Source organism: Cheilinus undulatus, linkage group 2 (genome assembly GCF_018320785.1).
Source record: "Cheilinus undulatus linkage group 2, ASM1832078v1, whole genome shotgun sequence".
Lineage (NCBI taxonomy): Eukaryota > Metazoa > Chordata > Actinopteri > Labriformes > Labridae > Cheilinus > Cheilinus undulatus.
Window position 1 is genome coordinate 10,650,722 of NC_054866.1, and position 23,492 is coordinate 10,674,213.

Here is a 23,492-nt window from a genome sequence, read left to right on the forward strand (position 1 = left end):
TAGATAGATATTAGTAGTTTTCTATTTGTAATGCATTTTGTTTGGGGCAATTATGGATCAGAACAGGAGATTAGTTCTTAAAGAAATAATCATTTGTATAAATTCTGTACATCGTCCAGAAAAATTCCACTTTTCATGAATAACAATATTTCCCTGCATGTGGCATTTTTATTAACAGAACTAACAGTCATCAGGGGTGCTGCCAGGAATTATGGGCCCCATTAAGATGCATTTTAACATTAGGCCTACCCACAGCATTGGTTGGGCCCCTGAAACACCCAAGGAGTGGGTGTTCCCCAGTTGTGATTTACTGATGATATCTATGCATGTGTGTTGGATCAGTAGCATCAGTTCTTGCTCCCTGGCTAACAGTGACTTCATTTTGGAACTGAAAAGTGTGTCAAGCTATTAATGGATTCTGATGTACAAATTCCTTAATCGTGACAGTTTTTAACCCCATTCCATTACCGTTTAATCACTAATTTTTCCACTTTTAAACACTTTTTGCCTCTTTTAACTGAGTTTTTCCACTTTTTAACCGCTTCTAAATCCCACATTCACACACACACACACACACATTTTTGCCCCCTTTCTGCCAATTCATTTTAATTAAGATTGACAAAAATGGAATTCTGTTTTCAGAAAAGGGGTTTACATTTTTTAAACTGGCTTTCTTGTACTACAGTATGAATAAATAAAATTAATTTTCTGTTTCTTTGTGTGGTCATTATTCAGGTTAAATATAAAATTGGATTATCACAGGCTAACTTTGCAATAGCCATGTTCTTCCTGACCTCCATGGGTTCCACCATCTGGCTGGGCTTTACAAAGCTCTCCTCTTGATCCCCTTTTAGGGGTGGCCTTGGGTGCCACCAAATTTTGACAGCGTATAGAAGTGGGTTTTTTGTTTTGTTTTGTTTTGCAATTTAGACAGTGTTTAAGAGTTTGTGTGCCATATTTGTTAACTGAAAATGAAAAAATGTACCTAATGTCAGGTGTCAAATAATTTTTCTTTACATAAACAATATTCAGATAAATAGAATATTATGTATCACCATTCAGCTAGAAAAAAAATAAGATCTGATTTTAGTCCACATCACCCAACTCTACCTAAAAGCTATTATTACTGCATAGCTATAACTTTACCGGTGAAGAGTGAAGAAAGGTGTCTCCTGTGTGATACAGGTTGATAATTCCACATGAAAAAAATGTCCTGCATTTAGGTCCCCTGTCTGCCACCGGCCCTACGAATCATTTTAACTTCTCTCCCACATCAGTTACCCCTGATACTAACAGGAATTTTGTATAACAACATTTTTAGTAGGAAAATGAAAGATAGAAGATCCATTTTTGCAAAAATATTCAAATGATATTGGTATTATTATTATTATCATCAAATTAATATTTGCAAATTATTTTTAAAGTGGTAAATCTGCTCATAACTGAATCATCTTTTAATGCTCATATAAAAAGATGTGTTATAATATCAACAAGTTTAGAATGCTGGACTTTGACAATTAATAGTATATGTAACAAATACACAGTCTCTACTTTGCAGAAAATACATTTTAAGCCCCTTTCCTACCATTTTAAAAATTTTTCTGTTGAGCGAAGGGGTCGATAACTACATATTATCTCATAAAAAATAGCATTTCCTTTACATTATTAACCTGTGGGCTTGTCTTCAACTATTAAGGAAAGGAGGGAGTTTCCTAAGCATCCTTACCTGAAATTCATCAAGCATTTGTTGCTTGACCTCACAATTACCTGTGATAGTAATCAGAGCCTTCATGGTAGATCAAGCTCTCTGGCTGTGTTATAGAGTATGTTAATTGACATTAAGGTCTCTTTCAGAGGAATACTGCACGCAGAGGGATGGACACAAGGGCAGACATTGTCTGGCCCTCTGCTGGACTAACAAGGTGCTGCTCTAGTTTTGAATGAACTCCAAAATATCTGACATACTGTACAGAACAAGCCAACCATTGTGGCACAAACACAACATTATTCCACCTCTACCTACTTGAAAATATATTAAATGTGTCCTTTAAATATATATGTGAAGATACTGGTAAGGAATATTTAATACACAAAAAATGCTTTTGTTTCTTTCACACATGCATGTACAGTTTTTGTAAGTTAAGGTGAAACATAAATGATTCTTTTCAGCAAACTGGGTCACTGCACCGAATACCAAAGAAGAGAGACCTCTGCCAGTGACTGAATCTTTGTTTTCCAATCATGTATGCTGCAAGTGAAAGCACCATGTGCTGGAGTTGTCTTCTCTTGCCTTTGGGTATCTCCTCCTACGAACCTGTGTGTAAAAAATGAAGGTGCTTACTGGTCTCCAGTACTGTACATCATAGCAGAAAATGAAAATTATCAAAGAAAATGCTACACTGAATTTGAAATGAGTCTATCATTGGTGCAATATTTTTTTAATCAACAGTGGAAAACAGGACACGAACAAATGAAAAAGGGGCCTTATGACAGAGTAAAATGTGGCAATGTCCTAGTAGGAAGCAGGCTAATTAAATAATTGAAAGAAACGTGAAGCGTGATTCAATTAAGGTTATGGTAATAATATTAGTGCAACATTAATGTGTTCTATATTAAAATTTTCCGTGTATGCAGTATAAGTATGCTAAAAATTGTAAATGTAATTTGTAGGTTCCTGTGTACTTTGTCAACTGTCTCTGACACAGTGACCTTTAGAGGTTGAGATTTTATAGTACAGTCCAGTGTAGTGACAGAGGGGGGAGCACGGGGCAGCAGAGGGAGGGAGCTGTGCAGACGCCATATATGGGCACACCACCGACTCTGCTCTGCTATTGGCTGTGGGCCTTATGCAGCTGCTTGTCAACAAGATGGCCTTCCTCCTCCTGCCGTTTTGACACTGATTATTTTGGTATCCCCGAGAACATACCGTAAAAGCTTGTGTCACTTCTAAATAGATAGTGAGAGAGCGACTGCTCGGAGTCCTAACAAGGCATGCAGTCAGCTAGACTTTGTTCAGACAACTGACAGGCACACAAGCCTCGGCAGCGGCCGTCGCTAGACAAGGTTGATAACAGAAAGTAGCTGCTGGCTAATGTCGACGCTAGCTAGCTGGTGAGCTAGCTTAGCTACGTGGACACGAATAGTTAACTCGTGTCACCTGCATTCAACCAGAGAAACTGGTTTGGTTAGGGTGAATTTCAAGAGGGAAACACTTGTCATCGAAAGGCTGCAAGTCAAGAGGATTGTCTGTGAGGAAGGACACTGTTAAAGGTAAGTCGGGTAGCGATATGAAACGTTTAGCCAATTTTTCCTTACCTTGTTAGCTTGCTAGCAAGCGCTGTCATGTTATTATGCAGGTAAGTTGTGCTATCCAGTTAGCTAGCTAGTTAGCTATCGACGGATCTAATTTACTATGCGCAACTACACATAAATAAACTAAATTAAGTATTGCATTGCTATAATGTTGATGGTTTCGTCTAGTTGATGCCATAGAAGAAAGCAGTCCCTTAAAAACACAAGATATTACTTAAACATTAAGACGGTGAACATTTTACTACGACGGTATGCTAACTGTTTGCTAGTGTGATAACCACTTACTAGTTGGTCAACGTCGTTTAATCTTACGCTTAGTTGAGATTGTTGTGATTATATTTAAATATCCGAGATCAGCTGTTATTCTCGCAGTCATTTGATACTACACTTGTTGGTTGTAACAAGAGAAGTTGGTATATCACATGAAGTGTTGTAGAGTAACAAGATTACCTCCAGAACCAGGAAAAGTAATATTAAAGTGGCCTGCGGGCCTACGATTTCACCCAAAACTTTATTTGTAGTAAGGACAGTATATTGATGCGGCATTATAACAACGGTTCTGGTGCTGATTGTGTTTTAAGCTATTTAAATTATTTAATAGCAAATTTGGATTACTGTTTGGCGACATGTTCAGACAGATAAACTAATGTCTTGAGTTAATCATATGGAGCATTACCATATTTGAATAGGATGTTGTCATTGCTGTAAATGTGATCAGTGCTGTTAGGTTTAGAGTGTCCCACTTACGAAGAGGACTGTCTGATGTGATACAGTTAAACAATGCATGCCCCCCCCTTCTTTTCAGATCTTCATGTAGGATAATGCACCATGCTGACACAGTGGCCTTTGTGATTGTGGAACCAAATCTTGCATCAAAAGTCTTGTGACGAGCAGATACTCCCACAAACACAGAGACAGCCCCACACAGTCAGACGGCCACTCTACCTAGGTGTCCCGACAGAAAGGCGGCTCTCAGTATAATAATGTTTCAGAGCAGACTGCTAGAGTGATGCACTCAGCTCCATTGTTCTGTTGACAGTTTGCTGCAAAGCTGGCCTGCTGGCTGCAGTTCTGTTGCATTGTCTTCACAGGCGCTCATGCAGAGAGGGAGATTGAGCTAAGACGTTTTGGCATGCTTCAGTATTATCATTCGTCAGCTTTGGGCCATCTGGCTAAAATGCTGTGAAAAGAGCTGGAGGACAGTATGAGTGATGCTGAGTTGGCTTGGCTCTGTTTTGTGTTTACTAGATGTAAACTGGTGTACTAGTGAAAGTTAAGATAATTTTAAAGTCTGTGCTCATAAAGCACTCAAACAGTGGAGCCGTGATCCTGAAGAGGTTGCATGTCAGGGTGCTCTTGATTTGTATAGGGAAATGACCAAGTCCGGCAGAAAAACAACTTCTAATATAATGGGTAAAACCTGTCAACAGCAGGGCAGACGTTTCTGAACACATCCATGCCTTGTTAACATTTGTGTAGATGTGTTGTGAGCAGCTATGTAGTGATTACTGTGTGGATTTCTCCACTTTGACTGCATCAGTAATCCACAGGCATTCGACTCTTACAGAACTCTGTGTAAGGCAATCGTGCATGGAGGCAGTTTTTTCAATATGGTTGAAATGCTTTTCTAATTCTCCTAGAGTAGTTGTGATGTACTGTATTATGAACTTCATGCATATGAGTGTTAAGAATGACAAGGCTCTCCCCTGATCTAAATAGCAACAGTCTTCTTTCATTTTGGGAAGAGAGGTATATAAAATAATTGGGCTTATTTAGTCCACTTCTGTTTTTAAAGAACTTAGTGGACCTAACTTTCACAGTGGTACTTTAACAAGTATCAAGGTTAATGATAATGATTATTTTTAATTCTAAAACAATTCTGAAAGTGAAAAATAAAAATCAGGAGTGTAAAAACTTAAAAAACTAAATTGCTTCAAACAACAAAAGAAACAAAGTGTGGCGGGGGGGCATCTAACTTTTAGAGCAACAAGTTAAACTGTTAACAAGCAGCATTCAATTACACATGTTGACGTGTCTTGTCTGCTGTCTTCCTTTTGAAGTGCATGTTCTGAATTTGTGGGAATTGTAAAGTGATAAAGTTTGCAGAAAGTCCTCATTCTCTTCTAACATTTTATTTGTCAGACAGCTTGGCTACCTAATGTGGATAACCCCAGTACTAGAGTGTTGCTGCAGTGTTGCTGCCTCTGTGCTTGGACAGGATTTGAAGGATTAGGTTGATGCAGAAAGCTTAAAACCAAACCCAAGCCTTCATTTGCAGGGACTGTTTCGAGTGAAAAGAAATAAGTAAAAGTGGCTCAGTACTAACTCAAACAAACTATTTGGGTGTACTGTGAGGTACTGAAATTGGAGTGACTTCCCAGTTATGTGTGGATGTGAGAAAGAGGAATGGAGAGAGTATGTGAATTCACATCTTTCAAACACGTGAAGTGTAAATATTCACTTCATTTTGTTGTTTTAGTTGTTTGTGTTTCTGTTCTTTGATTTCAGAGTTTCAGTCAATATCCCTTAATCATAAAAAGTGAGCTGCAAGTGTGGAGGCTTATTTTTTGATGAGGTAGTGTATCACAATCATCAAGATTAGAAGGAGGTCAGAGGTTGCAAGGAGCTGCATTTAAGGGAGGGAATTCTAAGCGGATATCTCTCATTTATGCTGCAGGTGATTATATAGCCTACACGTTTTTAAGAAGAAAAAAAGGTAGGCAAATATACTTGGGTGGCTGTACATACACCTGGGTGGCTCACCCAATAGAGTCTATCTGTGGAAAACACTGTTTTCTTTTTCTTCTTCAGTTTTTTAGGTCAGTAGGTATCTTCAACATTTGCTCAAAAGATTAAGGGGTGTAGCATTGTTTGTGATCACTCATAGTCAATGGCCTAATCCACAGGAACAGAAGTTATTTTTGAAGATCAGGGTTGGAAATTTACTTTCTGGGTTCTTGCTGTTGTGACTGGTAGATTCAAAAATGTATCAGCCATGATTTTTAAATCTTGTTTTTACAAGCACCGTTATTTTAACCAGCAGCATCATGCAATGACACAGTATAATAATCAAGGCTTAAAATATTCACGTAATTCTCTATTTTATGAAACTAAATGTTAAAAATATTAAAAATTAAACACTTAAATGCTCCTTGTCTGGCTGATAAGGGGGATAAAAGGTTTATTTTTCTGAGTTAGAGCAAGCATTTCCAAACTTTGCCTTGCCAAGTGTGTAGCATTATCCTCTGGTGCTTTGTACTCTTTCACTTTACTTTCTGTCTTTATTTTTATCTTTAAGTGACAGTCTTGGTATTTCTTCATTTCAACAGGAATCACAGCATCTAAGCATCTCCTTTGACCTCGAGTCACAGCCACTAGGGATACATGATGTTAGATTTTTGCAGATGTTCCATGTGCTGATATTTAGAAACTAATTTTTCAAAGGTCAATTACATGTAAGTGTAGTTTAGGTTAAAACATCAGTCCTTAAAATCACTTTAATGTTTAAGGAATCAGAATGAACAAAAGAAAAATCAGCTACTGTAGGTCTGTAGGTCCTGTCTAAAACTCCACATACGTATTCATACATAGGCCGATATTCACAGAAGAATTTATTAGATTTCAGAAACTACAGTTAAACTGATTTGACTTTATTTATTTTTATTTATTTATTCATTTTACACTTTGCCTTTATTTGGCAAGGACAACCTAAGAGTGACAGGAAACATGGGGAGAGGGAGTAGGGGAGGACATGCACCAAACAGCGCAGAGACCAGGAATTGACCCCACAACTAGTGCACTTAGAACTACAGCCTCTGCACATGGGTGCCTGCTCCCCCAGCTGAGTCAAACTTGTGCCTAATAATCAGCTTTTTAAGCCAATAACTGCTGATTCTGATATCGTCCTCATAATACTGTGCATCCCTAACAGCCACAGTCCACTGACTTAAGACAAGCGAGGTGTCAGTTTAACCACACCGTCAGCTGGTAGTAGTATGAGTAGTAGTAGGTTGTAAAGGATGATCACATCCATGCTCAATTTGGCTCAAGTGACACGACTCCAAGCCATTTCAGCACATAGCACGTCATTGTAAACACTAACACTGGCTCTCATACACTAAGGAGCCAGATTTGGCCACCTGGCTCTGTGTCAGCGCAGAACCAGCAGGATTTCATTTTATATTGTTTTCTGTCACAAAAACTTATGTTATGCTTCTTATATTTATTTGCCACCAAAGCCACTGGTACTGATTTCAAACCTTTTTTTCTTTTGTGGCCGTTTTAGTCTCATGCAGGGCGATATGTTGGGTGATTTCTGTCAAAATAAATCTATATGATAAATCGACAGTGTAACTCTTTGGAAGCAGAAAAGAAAAGAAAACACAAACTAAACAGTTTGATGTGAGACAACTGTATTTGGTTTATTGATAATAAAATAAGGCATCTGATTAGTCACTGATTGACTTACTGATGTCATTATTGGCTATATGCATTTGTATTTTAAACAATACTATTACAAGACATTGTGTTTAGTATGCCTTGGCTTTTAGCCCACGAGCCAACTTTACTCATATTCTTTGTAGAAATGGCTTTGTTTGCTTGAACAAATACTTCTTACTTAAAAACATGTATGCAGATATAGTCTTGGCCCTTGTCCCTGAATTTTCCAATAGAAAATAATCCCCCCCCCACAAAAAGTTTTTAATAATGCATTATTTTGAGGACAGAAGGTCCAAACCTGACCTTAAGATAATGCCATTATTTTGGTTAAAATAAGTATAAAACATGGTTACAATAATGCAGAAAACAAAACTTTTTTACTAATAAGAAATATGTGCAATGAAGGCTTTTACCAGTGGTATTTGAAAATCTTTGTTTAAGCTAATTTTGAGTCCCGTTTAATTCAGTCACTGAACTAGATCAGCTTAGTTCATAGATCTTTGTTAATGTCACTTTCCATTCCAAGTCAAAAGTCAAGGTTGAGCCACACTGAAGAATTTGCTCTTCACATTGTTTATTTCAGCATTTGAGAAATTCAGTCATTTAAAAATGAAGATTAACAAAAACACATTTACCAACTCCTTGTTTGTTTGAGGCTGTTCTGAAATGAAATTTAAGAGCTCAGGGAGAGCAGGAGGTGACAGAATGGAGTTTTATCCTGCAGAGACCAACAGGAATAACCTGGCTGTGTATTTCCCATTCCTTGCCAAAAGTTGGCTGCACTGCACATTTGTTTTGTTTGCCAAATAACAGAGGAGCACTGGGATTTTTTTTTTCATCCTGAGTTTCAGTTTGAACCTTAGCCAAACCATTTCAACCTCCTAACCATCCTTAATTCACGTTTAAGTGTAAGCTCATAATTCTGATCTTCAGTTTGTTAAAGTGGCTGATGTTCAGAGTTTGACTTTGTAATGGAGCACTGCGGTGGGTGGATTGTCTCTTCTCTGGCCCCTCTTTTAATACCATCCAATCTGTTATGAGGGATGTATTCCATGGTGTAGTGAGAGGGAGGTCAGGAGAGGAGTTGATGGGAAGAAGGCAGAGAATAAAAGTGGTTAAAGAGAGAAAGTCATAAAGGGTCATGGTGAGAGAGGGCAGTAAAAAGGGTTTACAAGCTTTTTTTTCTCAACAGTATAATCTGCCTGCTCTTAGCTGTGTTGTTGCTGTGTGATTATAGAGAAAGCATTTGAGTCGTTCCCAACACCGTGTGGGTGGTGTGTGCTTTTTGCACCTCTCTGAGCCTTTCCATTAGTCCAAATATACAAAGCTCCTCCCGTTCACTGTGTCAGACAGAGAAGAACAACAATGGTCTTTTTCTAAGCATATGAATTAAAGTCTTCTGTAGGCTAAAATGGAGAGCAGGCTACTGTGTAGTCCAAATTCACATGAACCAATCAGGAGCCAAAGAGTAAAAGAAGCCCTTTGATCGATTTTGTATTATGTAATAGGATTGTTAGATCGTTGAAAGAGCTCTGCATTCGTCACTTCAAGCAGTATGGGGTTTAAAAGACTTACATTATTGCTTTTATTATGTACAACAACAAACCTTGTATTTGATTTTTATTGTCAGTATTTCGAGCTACAACACCATGAATGCTTGTTACAAAGCTGAGTGCTGTTGCTCATAAAGTTTTGTTCTGACTGGTACAGATACACATAGCTGAATGTTAATTGCTGGTAGAAGAGTGAGAGGTGAGGCTCCATTGAATATATTATATTTTAAAACTTCAAACGAACAAAATATTATTTTACAAATAAGTAAGAAGTCAGCAACTTACAAGATGAATGTGATTATCAGCTCAGCTTGCATCTCTGATAACTCATGATTCAAATGTCCAGTGACTAAAATCCATCACCCAGTTGAATGATCCTGTTAAAAGCCATGATCATGTTGTTTTTATGTCAAGCCATACTGTTAACAGACTGAACTTCCAGACACTTCTAAAACTTAACTGTTCACAGTAAAGCTTGAAACTATGCTGACAAGAGGGATAGGTGTGGATGCTGAACTAAATATAAGAAACAGAGAGAGGACTCAATATTAGAGCGGTAATCTGGTATCAGTACCATCACCACTACAATTTCTGCCACGTAGTATTCTTTTTCACCAAATGTGTGCATTGTGTTGAAGTGCACACGAGGCATAACTGATGTCATAGTCAGCTTAGCAGGGTGATATGTGACAGACAACAGCTCTGTCTTGAGTCTAGCCATCAGCATGCTTCATTCTGACACTAAAGAGAAGCCAGGTAACACGCCAAAGGTCACCAATTAGTGTGAGCCTATTTCTCACCTTTTTCCTAATATGATGCAATAGGCCTGTGCGATATCGGTTTTATCGATTAATTTGATATTTTGTTTGTTTTTTGTTTAGGATGAATTAAAAAATACAAAATCTAGATTTTCCAATATTCCTCCGCACTCCTCTTTCTCTCCCCCTGGGGCTCCCGTAGTTTATACCCTCCCCCTCCTTCACCACAGAGACATACACACAACAGCACAGCTAACGGCGCAAATCCTGAGTTTCATCCTATCAGAACTGTATATTTTCATCAGCTGTTTGGATCTGGTTCAGGTTTGCAGCTTAGGACCATGAACACACCACAGCACGCTGCAGTATTTGTTATAAGGCTGTGGCAACTAAAGGAAGCAGCATGGCAAACGTGTGTCAACATCTCAACCAAAGACATGCAGCCGAATGGCGAAAGTGTGTCTCACTACGGACTTGACAAGACCACTACATTAGGGCTGGGTATTGTTAAGAACCTCACGATTCAATTCGATTTTGATTCTTTAGGTTGCGATTCGATATCGATTCAATGCGATTCAATATTGATTTAAATGCTTCAATGTCGATTCAGTAAGAAGTAGAAATACACAAATAACCTGTTTTTCATTTTCATGCCCATGTGAACATATCTGGTAAGTCATCTCACATTTTTGAGCAATAAAACATCTGAAAATAAAAATTTGCACAATAATAATTTATTTGCGCATATGGAGTACAAAAGTTTAAAAAAAATGACAGTTTTGTATAAACACTGAAAAACCTAAGTGCATGTACACTTAATATTTTTTTCCTCTTAGAAATTTTGATAAACCTCATATAACATGGTTATGGTTAGTTGTTGTTTGGTCGAGTGCAGCCTCCGTCCATACAACGCGAATCACACGCACAGTGACCCCCACTGGCCAGGAGGTTAATCAATTCAGAGGATTTGCTGAATCGATATTGAATTGGGGGAGGAAATATTGCGATGCATCGATTAATCAATATTTTTACCCACCCCTACACTACATCCATCAAACACACAGTCAGTAGCACTGAAATCTAGTGGTGGGCACTGGGCAGTACACTGGTATCAATACTGTCAATTGTAGAAATTCTGCCACGGAATGGACTTCTGCATCGCTGTCACCCCAGTGTTTAAATGGTTGCGTTCAGCTGTAGAGCCCACGCAAGGTATGACACAGCCACTAGCTAGCATAGTGATGGGAAACTGCTTATTTTGAGTCCTGTCAGCATTAAGTTTTGCTCTAGCAGCAGAATCAGCCACATAACTAACTGAAGGTCACCTACTCTTGTTGCTGTATTTAAACTGTAATACAGTAAACAGGTCAAACCTGTGGTTTTCCTCTCTTAGTTTAATGTATGTAATAGTAAGGACCACATTCGCTTTGCACAGTGTGTCTGTCGGTCTGTCTGGGGCTTTTACACAAGCTGGGTTGCCTCGGTTTGTTTTTAGCTCAGAGGTGCAATGATTCCACTTAAACAACAGCTTGAAATGTGTTTAAACTCCTGACTCTCTTAATAAGTCCATGTTCAGTCCTAGAAGCAAGCTGTGGCGTTAAACAAGACAGAGATGTATGAAGAGATGCAGCTGTAAAACACTGCAATTTGCAGAAAGTCGTCGGTACTGATGCAGAAACTTAGTATAACAACGATAAAAAAATTTTAATGCTACTTTGACAATTCCTTCACAGTAAAAGTCTGTAGCTGTTTATATTAAGGGCTTTTATTGTGAAAGCCTCAATGGGAAGTAAGGTGTAGTCAATTGTAGCTTGACTCACCTCAGCATTACAGAAGTGAAATCTAAAACTATAGGAGCAGTAACACAATATTGAACATACAGAAATAAAAAAAAAAAACCCAAAACTTTTTTTTTTCATGTTCTGCTCATGCAGACATGAATTCTGTATGCCATCAGGTTTCTGCAAATAATTGCAGCCTTTCTGTGTTGATGTAAACTCTCCTTGCAGTAAAAAGGTGCATATTTGAGAACAAATTACAGCTTGCTCTTGCCCAAGAGGAAAATTCAGTTGGTGTTTGTTACATTTATTTCATAAAACTAAAGAAAAACATGCTTTTGCTTTTGCTTTTTTTGGTCATTTGTGTGTGTTTTTTTGAACAATGATAAGAAAAAAATCTTTTAAAATCATAAATCGAATTTTTTAAAAGAAAACTGGGGAATAGATTTTCAGGCCATATCTCCCAGGCCAATGATGCAACTATCAGGTAAAATGTGTTTTTTTCATCCTTAAGATTGATATTTGTAATAACAGCAACATATAGCATGTGTGCTGGCTATACCTGTCTGGAGCTTTAACAGAGGCTGTGGGCTGCAGTGGATTGACTCAGTTTGATTTTAGCCCAATGCAGCTGTTTTATAATGGCTTTGACAACTGTAAATGTGTGCTTAATGTGATGACATGCTTCTTTTAAGTCCATGATTATTAAAAAAGTGAGTTAAACAAGGTCGCAGAAGCAGCTGTTAATGCTGTAGCTCCGTACACTCACAGGCACCTCTGCTAAAGCTGAGTTAAAATTGTGATAAACACAATCTATTTCTGACACGTTGTTCACAGCACTGTTTCTTATTTGTTATTTTACTCAAGTACTTTTGTTGTGAACAGCCACATCAGGTGATAAAGAGTTATCAGTAGCAGCACACCACCTCAACTAAAGACAAAGGAAACTTAAAAATACATAAGGTGAACACAGAGAGACTGTGAAATCATTTTCTGTGATCTTGTACTCAGACAGGAGTTCAGTCTACCATCAGGCTCTAGGATATAATGTTACCACAAGGACAGGAAAATATTCTATGTCACCCCTACTCAATAGTAAATATTAGTTTTTGTTGAGACAATTCAGTTAGACTCTTCATTGGTTCTTTGAACCTTCAGATCAGCTGTTTGAGACAGATTGGATGTGCTGCTTTGCTTGTATGAAAGTTTTACTCTACATGTACACTCTGCTGCATTATCTTTTGCAATGTAACTTTGCCAGACTTTCATTCAGCTACTGTGATCTGCCATGATCTCCTCTTACAACTTTATAGATGTGCTGCATCACAAATAACCCAATGTCATAACGTCATAGCAGCTCCTGATGGTGAAGTACAACTGTAATGGATGGAAAGCTCTCAGGTTTAATACTGAATGATTTATGTGGAAGTAAAATAAAAGGCCCTCATTTAATTTAAGGTTTATGAAATCTAGTACTGCTTTTGATATCCAAGCTTACTGTATATACATACATTTGACTGTGGACAGATAGTCTCTGAATTAAAGAGGAAACTATTACCAGATACATGTAGATGTGTCAGTTTCTAACAGAAGAAAACCATGTGTTCCTGTGAGGGTGTGCAGGGACATGGCACAAAAGAGAAAGATGAGACCTGTGGGGTTGAATTCTTTTATGTGTAGTTTTACAGAAAGTAAATTCAAGCTTTTGATCAATTTAGTGGTTGTTTCTGGCCAATTTTGCAAAAATGCAGTCATGGACGAAAATGTTGGCACCCCTGGAATTTTTCCAGAAAAAACATCATTTCTCCCAGAAACTGTTGCAATTAACAAATGTTTTGGTATACATGTGTTTATTGCCTTTATGTGCATTGGAACAACACAAAAAATCCAAAGGAAAAAGACAACATTGACATAATTTTACACAAAACTCAAAAAATGGGCCGGACAAAATTGTTGGCACCCTTAATATTAATATTAATATATTAATATTAACTTCATATTTGGTTGCACACCCTTGGGAATAATAACTGAAACCAATCGCTTCCTATAACCATCAACAAGCTTCTTACACCTCTCAACTGGAATTTTGGACCGCTCTTCTTTTGCAAACTGCTCCAGGTCTCTCAGATTTGAAGGGTTCCTTCTTACAACAGCAGTTTTGAAATCTCTCTATAGGTGTTCAATGGGATTTAGATCCGGACTCATTGCTGGCCACTTCAGAACTCTCCAGCACTTTGTCTCCAACCATTTCTTGGTGCTTTTTGAGGTATGTTTGGGGTCATTGTCCTGCTGGAACACCCATGACCTCTGACGCAGACCAAACTTTCTGACTCTAGGCCCTACATTGCGGCCCAAAATTTTTTGATAGTCTCCAGATTTCATGATTCCTTGCAGACAGTCAAGGCACCCAGTGCCAGAGGCAGCAAAACAACCCCAAAACATCCTTGAACCTCCACCATGTTTGACTGTAGGTACTGTGTTCTTTTCTTTGTAGGCCTCATTCTGTTTTCTGTAAACAGTAGAATGACCTGCTTTTCCAAAAAGCTCTACCTTAGTCTCATCTGTCCACAAAATGTTCTCCCAGAAGGATTGAGGCTTACTCAGGTACATTTTTGCAAACTCCAGTCTGGCTTTTTTATGTCTCTTTGTCAGCAGTGGGGTTCTCCTCGGTCTCCTGCCACAGCGCTTCATCTTATTCAGATTACGACGTATGGTTCGAGCTGACACTTTTGCACCCTGAGTCTGCAGGACAGCCTGAATTTGTGTGGAAGTTGACTGAGGATGTTTATCCGCCATTCTAACTATCCTGCGTTGCATTCTTTTGTCCATTTTTCTCTTTCGTCCACGTCCAGGGAGATTAGCCACAGCTCCATGGGTTATAAACTTCTTGATTATATTACGCACAGTGGACAAAGGAATTTCTAGATCTCTGGAGATGGTCTTGTAACCTTGAGATTGTTCATATTTTTCCACAATTTTGCTTCTCAAGTCCTAAGACAGTTCTTGGCTCCTCTTTCTCTTCTCCACGCTTGGTGTGACACACACAGGCACACAACACAAAGGTTGAGTCAACTTTTATACATTCTAACTGGCTTAAGGTGTGATGTCTAGATTGCCAGCACCTGTTATTGCCACAGGTGAGTTTAAATGAGCATCACATGCCGGAAATAAAATGATTTACCCACAGTTTTAAAAGGGTGCCAACAATTTTTTCTGGCCCATTTTTTGAGTTTTGTTTAATATTATGTCACTTTTGGCTTTTTTCTTCAAACTTTTTCTATTGCTCTAATGCACATAAAGGCAATAAACATGTGTATGCCAAAAACATTTGTAAATGCAACAATTTCTGGGAGAAATGGCGTATTTTCTGGAAAAATTCCAGGGGTGCCAACATTTTTGTCCATGACTGTATTCATACAGGTTTAGATGATTGGTAAATAGTAGGGATTCACAGATACACTAGCACGATTGATAACAGTAGCAGATATTTAGCTTATCTGTTGTGGCAAACAACAACACATGGAATTTAGCTGTTTTACTAATTCAAGCATATTTGTATTGATGTGTATTGCTGATATGTTGATTTGTTTTGTTTCTGTGCAATGCATGCTTACATATACATATGTAAGCATGCATTGCACCAGCCTGCATTGTATACTATAACTGCTTTGTCGGGATGCACGATATAGGATTTTTTGCCGATATTTTAAAACTCATTTTGGCCGATACTGATATTTAATCACACGTTTCCCACTGTTAAAAGCACCAATTCCATTCTGTACTACAAATATTTTTTTTAAATATTGGTCATCTATTTTTTTAAGAAACAGACAAAACATTTGATTTTTTTTTTTTTTATCAGAAATGAAGGATGTATTTTTTTTTTTCAAATACAGCCATACACTAATGAAAAATTTACAGTAATGTCTTTGGATTAGATGTGCATTACATGCTACTTGTATTTTTAACAGTACAGCCAAAGTCATCTGCATCTTTGAGAGTAATAAACAGCAGCAAAATAACCTGCTGACACTGAGCTCCACAGTGCAGAATAGAAATAGCTTATACGTTTACATTGATTCTCCTTATTACTCAACCAGTTTGCAGGATGGCTCCCTGAGATACTCCTGACAAAGGGCTATAAATAACAACAACAACAAAAAGACAGATTCTAAAATGCAAAAAAACCCTAGCTATAGTTCAGAGCTTAAATATGATTTAAAATATTTGAGACTCAACATGAACAACAGAAATAAACCTTCAACTAAAGTAGTTCTCATGATTCTGCTTTAAACAGCACAAACTAACTAAGCAATCAAGTTTAATTGGCATTTTACTGTACACAGCTCTGGAACAACCCAGTGACACCCACATCTCCAATACTGGAGACAGAGCACCTAAGTGCACCATCCACGGGAGACTTGGCACACAGAAGTCCGTCATTGCTTTTGCCATGTTTCACGCACTGTCACGTAGCACAACATGCACGTTCTTTTTCTCCATTTTCCATATCCGAAACATGTTATCAAAAGCGGCTGCTGAGTAAGCACTCCTTTGAGTGTAGGAAAGGCTTTTTAAGAGCGGAATCCTCATCCTCATCCAATCCTCATCTATCTGAGGCAGTGAGGCTCAACATGCTAAGAGGACGAACACTTTATGTCACTGTTATCGGCCCATACGGATACACTGCCGATAATATCATGCATCCCTACTGCTTTGTGTATTTGTGATTATTTTATCATTACATATGATTTTATCATTGTATGAAAATGGGCGGGAGTCCGGCGTCCATGTGTCACCTTTGATGGGGCATTTTCTTGCCATGTCTGTCCACCACAGGTGGTAGGAGTGGTCAGATTCATTAAGAATGTTTTTAGACCTGCTATAATAGCTTTAAACACCTTCATTTATAACTTGTGGCATTTGACTTGTGCCTGCAGCACATGGGAAAATTACTCCTTATACTTAACATAGCACTTTATAACCTGCACTTTAAACCCTGCACCTAAATCAGCATAGTTTACATTTTTCTTATCGCATGTTTGCACATTGTTAGTGTTATTGGATTGTCATTTTATGTGTTACCTGCCAAAGGACTGTGGAAGTAAATGAGTGCCTCCAGCATGTTTACATTTGTCTTTAATACTTATGTGCATTGATGTATCCTGCCTCTTCTAATTCATAAATAAATGTGTGCTGTCCTAATTACATAAATGAACAAATCAAATTGGTGCTGGCATCCAGGACAAAACAACTGCTGAGCAAACAAGAGATGGAAATAATAAGTGATCTGCTGGACAAACTGGTTTGTTTTCATGGTCAAACATGAGAGAAAATGTTTGCATACAAGGTCTCTCACACCAAAAAAGAGAAAAGAAATAATACTGGTATCAGCATCGGCCACTGGCTTGTTATTTTGATCACTGGTATCGGTTTCGGCCCTAATTTTCTCAATCAGTGCATAATTAGCACAGTGTAAAGTTGTTAAGTATCTACTTTTAGTAGGTGAGTGTTCTTTTTGTATGGCTGTCAACACATTGTCTGAAATTTATTTAAAAAGAGATGATGTATAGTGCCAATTAAATGATTGAGCATTTTGTTTTAATTGTTTATTAACTGGACTTACTGGGCAATTTTGGAGTAAAATTCTAGGCTATATTATTATGAGTAAGATGTAAGGATATTAAAGCTTTATTTAACCCATTGTTCTATTTGACTATATTCAGTGATGTTTTTTCTCGGTAACAGTAGAATTAAAACACTGATGTAAAGTGCTCTTAGCTGATTGCAACTCTTCTTTTGTATTGTGTAGAGACACCTAAAAGGGACTTCACAAAAGTTTTCCAGTCTAACCCTGTGTAGCTGTTAAAAGTTGTAAAGAATTTTAGTGAGAACTTAAAGGAATCAGATCAGGACTGATTATGAGCTGTGAGTTTGTGTTGAAGCTCTCCCTCAAATCAGCAGAGAGCTGAACATGTTGCTTCATTGCCACTTGTTTCCCTTCTTAAGCATGCCGGCACGTTCCTGGCAGGCCCTACAGCTGGCATTGCTGCAAAAGCAAAGCACGCTGCATGGAGTTAAGCCCGTCCCCCCTCAGCCGGTAGCATAGGCTCTTTGACTGGGAGAAAGGGGTGAGGACAGCTACAGCAGTTTCACTACTACCCCACCCCCTCCTGCTGTTTGCTAAAAATAGGTCCAGCATATGCCTGCATGCTCCTCCCTGTGTTGCCTTTTATTAAGCAAGTCCTCTTTGAAGCACTGAGATGCAGGAGAGGAGCAAAGAGAGAGAGGAAAGTGCATTTGAAGCTTTTGTATTCCACCTCTCATCCTTTTCATGTGCAGGCCACAGACACCAAACCTGAAATGGAATCCCTTTAATTTAATTTACAGGCTCCAAAGCTGGGAGATGATCTAAGTATACAGTAGCAAATGTAATGGCTAATTGAGTTTTGCCAAAGTAAGAGGCAGGCTAGTTGTGATTAGCTCATCAGAAGTGTTGTTGTTTTTTTCTCTTTAGTTGCTGGCTCCAGTGTTAACACCCAGTCTGAGCTGTACCACTAGGCATCTGTTCAATAAAGCCTCAATTGGTCATTGATTATCTGAATCAATCCTTGCCCTGACAAGCAACAGTGCTCTAGGGAAACAAACTCTGTTTTAGTGGCTGAGATGTTATTTCACTTTCCTTTTTCTCCGTGCATTCCTTCCTTCTCATCTGTACTTTCTTCTCCTTTTTTCTTTGATGCAGGTTGTATGCACGGTGTTGCTGGAGAGCTTGGTGATAGACAGTGCCCATCACTGGCACTGGGACAGGGAGCCAATGATGAGAGCTCTGGCTCTGGGTGTTTGCTGGCCAGCATAGATGCCGATATGCCCCTGTGGTCCTCATCCTGATGGACCGAGACACGTTCTCCCACATCCGTCTGTGGTGCCCACGCCCCTTTGGCACCTACTCCCAGAACAAAGCCAGAAGTCCAGGCTCAGGGGGCAGTGGTGGAGGCAGTAGTGGGACAGGGTCCCCCTCCCTCTGCAAGGCAGAGCCTTCTTCAGGCGCCAGAAGGACAGGGGATGGAGCCGAAGATGGGGGGATGATAGTAAGGGTGAAGGAGGAGAATGGGGAAGTGGACGATGTGGGCTCCGAGAATACTCCACCTGAACCGGAGCTCGTGTCCAGCTCACTAACACAGAGCCAGGTCTCTGCTCCCTCCTCTGCCCCTCCTTCACCACCCTCTTCCGGGTCCCAGATGGAAGATGGCCGCGTGCTGTTAGACACCTGGTATGTCATAAAGCCAGGAAACACCAAGGAAAAGATTGCCTTCTTTGTTGCACACCAGTTCAGTGGAGCCGGCCAGCCTAGACCCAGCGCCATGAAGGTAAAATACTGATGATAAAGACACAAAAAGATTTCTCTCCATTCTAGGTAATTGTCATCTCAATGTGGTTTGTTATCCCTCTTCACAGGTTAAAGGTAACTGGGCAACTGACTGCAGTAAAGCCAAAAGACGGAGACGATGTTCATCCTATGACCCTCCAACTCGCTCCCAAGCCTCAGACCCACACCTTAGTCATGACTCCTCCCCTGCACCTCAAAGCCCTGATGAACAACTTTTAGGAGGGGCAAATGAGACGGACCTGCTTTCAGTGGCAGAGATGGTGGCCTTGGTTGAGCAGAGGACCGCCATGGCCCTCCAGGGGATTGTGGCTGTTCATGGGAACCAACACAACCAGCAGCCCCCAACTTCAACTCCTAGTCAGGCCCTTACCCCCAACCAGCACACTCTACTCCGGGGCACTGTGTCAGACCCCACCCCTGTAGTTTTTGTGTCAGATAGTTCAAGTGGCCAGCCCTCCAAAGAGGTCCAAGAGTCATCATCGCCCATCCAGACAGACCAGGAGCTAGAGGAGCAGCAGGAGTCATGCAGGGTAGCCCAGGCCATTGCACACTTTGAGTCCCAGAACCTGTCTAATCTGGGTGCTAGTCCAGGAACAGACTCTTCTAATCGAGACAGAGACAGTGAACGCCGGAGAGGAGGGGAGTCTAGCATGGTAACACCTCCTCCACCCCCCAGCCACAGTCATGGTGAGGTTAGGATAGCTTTTAGAGTGTCGAACCTGGATCCACGTTCTCAATTGGAGCCAGCCGGCAGGTCCCGCTGTATGTTTATGAGCTGTGGAGGTGGGGGTAACCAGGCAGCAGCCAGGGCCAAAGAGAAAATCACCTGTGACCTCTACCAGCTTGTTAGCCCTTCATCTAGAGACCCAAGTAGTCTGCTGCTTGCCGCCACAACTGCTGCCCCCAAACCAGATGGAGAACTCCATCACCCCGACAGGCAGGCCTGTGGCAGTCCAGATCCGACCCAGGAGCTTTCCTCTGGGGAGAAGAAAGCTGTGGGTGTGGGGAGGGAGCGAGTTACAGGTTTCCATGTGGAGGTGGTGGTGACAGGTGCTGTGGACCAATGTGTGTTTTATGGCAAGGACAGTACAGAGAATGTGCAGGAAGAGACAGTGTGCTTTGCTATGCCTAGTGGGGGAGGTGGTGGTGGGGCTGTTGGCAGTTCCACAGACCCATCATCAGATGATCCCCCACCTGGTCAACTCTTCTTCCTCCAGCCCTCTCGGGGCCCAGAGGAGGAAGTTAAAGGAACTGCTGCTGGCAATGGGTCAGGAATGTGCTCTTTGGACTGTGCCAATAACAACGGGCCTGGGGCAGGCGTGGCAGTGGGCTCAGGGGAACGGGCAACTAGACCAGACTCTCCTAGTGTTGGGGAGGACTGTTCAGACCCTTCGCTGTGTCGCCTCTACCGCCACGTGTCACACGATTTTCTGGAAATCCGGTTTCAGATTCAGCGCCTCCTTGAACCGCGTCAGTACATGCTGCTGCTGCCCGACCACATCATGGTCAACATCTTCAGTTACCTTCCCACACGCTCACTGGCAGCCCTCAAGTGTACCTGCCACTACTTCAAGGTATTGATCGAGACATATGGGGTGCGGGCAGTGGATTCACGCTGGAATCAAGACCCTCTGTATCGTGATGACCCCTGTAAGCAGTGTAAGCGGCAATATGAGCGTGGGGACGTTTCCCTGTGCCGTTGGCACCCCAAACCTTACCACCACGACCTGCCTTATGGACGATCCTACTGGATGTGTTGCCGGCGTACAGACAAAGACACACCAGGCTGCCGTGTTGGACTACATGATAACAACTGGGTCCAGCAGCCTGCTGATGGCTCTCAGCCCATTCGCACCAAGAGAGAGGACAGGAGGGAGGAGGCAAGGTAGAGAGAGAAGAGTACACCTCATACAACTCTCATCTCCTCCTGATCACGTCTTTCTTTTCTTCCTCTCACATCTGTCCAGAGGACAAACAGAAGATGAGAGAGGAGTACAAGGAGGAACCATCACTCCAGGACTGTTTTGTCTTTCTTCGCTCCGGCACTCCCCTCTCACTTTTGCCCTCAGTGGAGGGAGGTGAGAGGTAAAGAAGGAAGAGTGGCGTGTCACTCTCCTTGCCTTTGTTTTTCAAGCCCTCCAGAATCCCTCTGTCCTCCCACTGTGCTCCAGAGTGACACCTTTTAAAAGTTTGCATACCAGGGTTGGGGTCCCCTCCTGCTGCTGTCAGTCAGCCCTCTTTCTGCCTCTCACTCATTTGGGTTTCTGTCTAACTCAGAACATGGTTGTTAGGTAATTCATGTGAAAACTTGCAGTGTATTTGATTGAGATTAGCATTCATAAAGTGACGCATAGAAATGTAATGCCCTAGAGCCTGCTAACTGTTCCTGATATATGTTCTATGTTTTGTGTTGTATCACAAACTTTCATGTTAGCTGTACAATGGTGCTTCGAGGAATGAGCTGTACTGAATCCCATCAGATGTAAGTTTTCAGTGGTCGAATGTTCAGCATTGCTATAGAAATGTGATTGTATAAAGCAAACTTGATTTTCCGTTGTACCAGATTGCCATTTGTATCTGTCCCACGCCATGCGTTTCTATTTCTCTGAATGTGCTGTAACGTTGTACTATGTCCATTAGTCCCCTGATAATGCTGCTGAAATCATTGCCTGTGTCACTGACACAGTTAATTCTGAAATAGGAATACCATTGGTTCATGATGGGCACAGTCTCATAGTTCTAGCCAGTAACTCTGGCCTCTGGGACCTGTTTTTGTCATTATTTCAGAGTGGACCCTAACCTTGCTGACCAGCCATAAAAAGGAGCCAACAAGTACTTTCTTGTTTACACAGAATCATGGGAGATGGACTATAATGATTAAGACCAGTGGGATTGAATGGGATGAAAAAGAGAAACTTGATGTCACTTTGGAAAGGCCTGATGTCACTTTGTATGGTTTGATTGATTTGCTTGTTTGCCATTTTGTTTTCTTTTCTTGTTTTTTTTTTTTTTTGTTTTTTTTGTTTTTTTTGGCACTTTTATTGGGGTGTGTGTCAGAATGTTTGCTGTTGTATTTGCTTGAGGACCGTGTTCTCCCTGTAACAGTCTGTCACCCTACTTCACCTGCAAAGATGTATTTTTTAAATACTCCATCTTTGTTTTAAACCCCAGCTCTCTTCCTCTCCTCGTCCCCTCCGTCCTCCGAATCGGCAGAGGGCAGCGTTTGCCAAAGCCGTCATTCATGCTTCGAAGCGGGTGAAACCGACTACCACAGACCGCAGAAACTCTCGACACCAGCTTCCAGCCTTAAAAGCCCCCCTACCTCTTACCCGCCCTGCAGGAGATTGATGCGTCAGATACCTCACAGATGATCAAGAGTATTGGGAGTTGCACAGGACCCTGTAAGAGGCTAGATCTCAGACGCTCCATCCAGCTCTACTGGATCCACCCATAACTCTTTTGTGGGAGTGTAAGATGATGAACAGTGCCTGGTGACGGCTCTGACCCTTCATTCTTAAAAAACCCTCCTCTCTACTCCCCCCTCTCCCTGCTGTTATACTCCCCCCTACCCCTGCAAGCTGACAGACTGGACAATAAAGAACTCACGCAATGAATGATGCTGAAACTCTGCATGGAGGTGGGAAGATGGTTCGGTAGTTTTGGGAGAACTCTGTAGGTTCCAGACATGTACAATGCTAATGGGAAATATCTGCTTAAATAAAACAGAAGTGATGATTAAAACTGGAAATCTGAATCACTACGTGGTCTGTGTGGTGACTGATAAGGAAATAGAAGGCTTGTAAACGCTTTGACAATGTTTAACAAGGATTGATTCAATCATTTATCCTTTACAGTGACAGAAAGCAGGCTTGTTTTTGAACAGAAATCTTCTGTAACGTTTTCACAATATGTAAAAGTGAAGTCCAAGCACACATTTATAAAGCTGTGACCAGAAAACAAATTAACTGAGGCTTGTCTTACACCTGATTGAAATATAGGTAAACAAGTTTTGATTTAGACAAAAAAGCAACCATTGTTTTTACTTGGATTAACTTTATAACTCAAGTCACCGTACTTCTGATGCCCTTCTGGATACTTTTTGCAGTAGTCATGAAGCACTATTACTCAAATTCTTTCAGAATTGATGTGTTTTTGTTGAAAAGACAGCACTGCAATGACTGCGAGTAAATACATCTGCACAAAGCATGATTAGTATTTTTATTGGCTTACATCGACCTGTGTCGTTTAACTTTAAAGCCTA

The 23,492-nt window shown here is 40.5% G+C and overlaps 1 protein-coding gene across 1 annotated transcript; it reads left to right on the forward strand.

The window, feature by feature from the left end:
* The first annotated feature begins 2,871 nt into the window (after positions 1 to 2,871).
* On the forward strand, positions 2,872 to 22,985 carry fbxo46 (F-box protein 46). The gene is made up of 3 exons (XM_041807829.1): positions 2,872 to 3,270; positions 18,587 to 19,211; positions 19,300 to 22,985. The coding sequence occupies exons 2-3, from the start codon at positions 18,732 to 18,734 to the stop codon at positions 21,118 to 21,120; spliced, it is 2,301 nt and encodes a 766-aa protein (XP_041663763.1). The 5' UTR covers positions 2,872 to 3,270; positions 18,587 to 18,731; the 3' UTR covers positions 21,121 to 22,985.
* Positions 22,986 to 23,492: the final 507 nt, after the last annotated feature.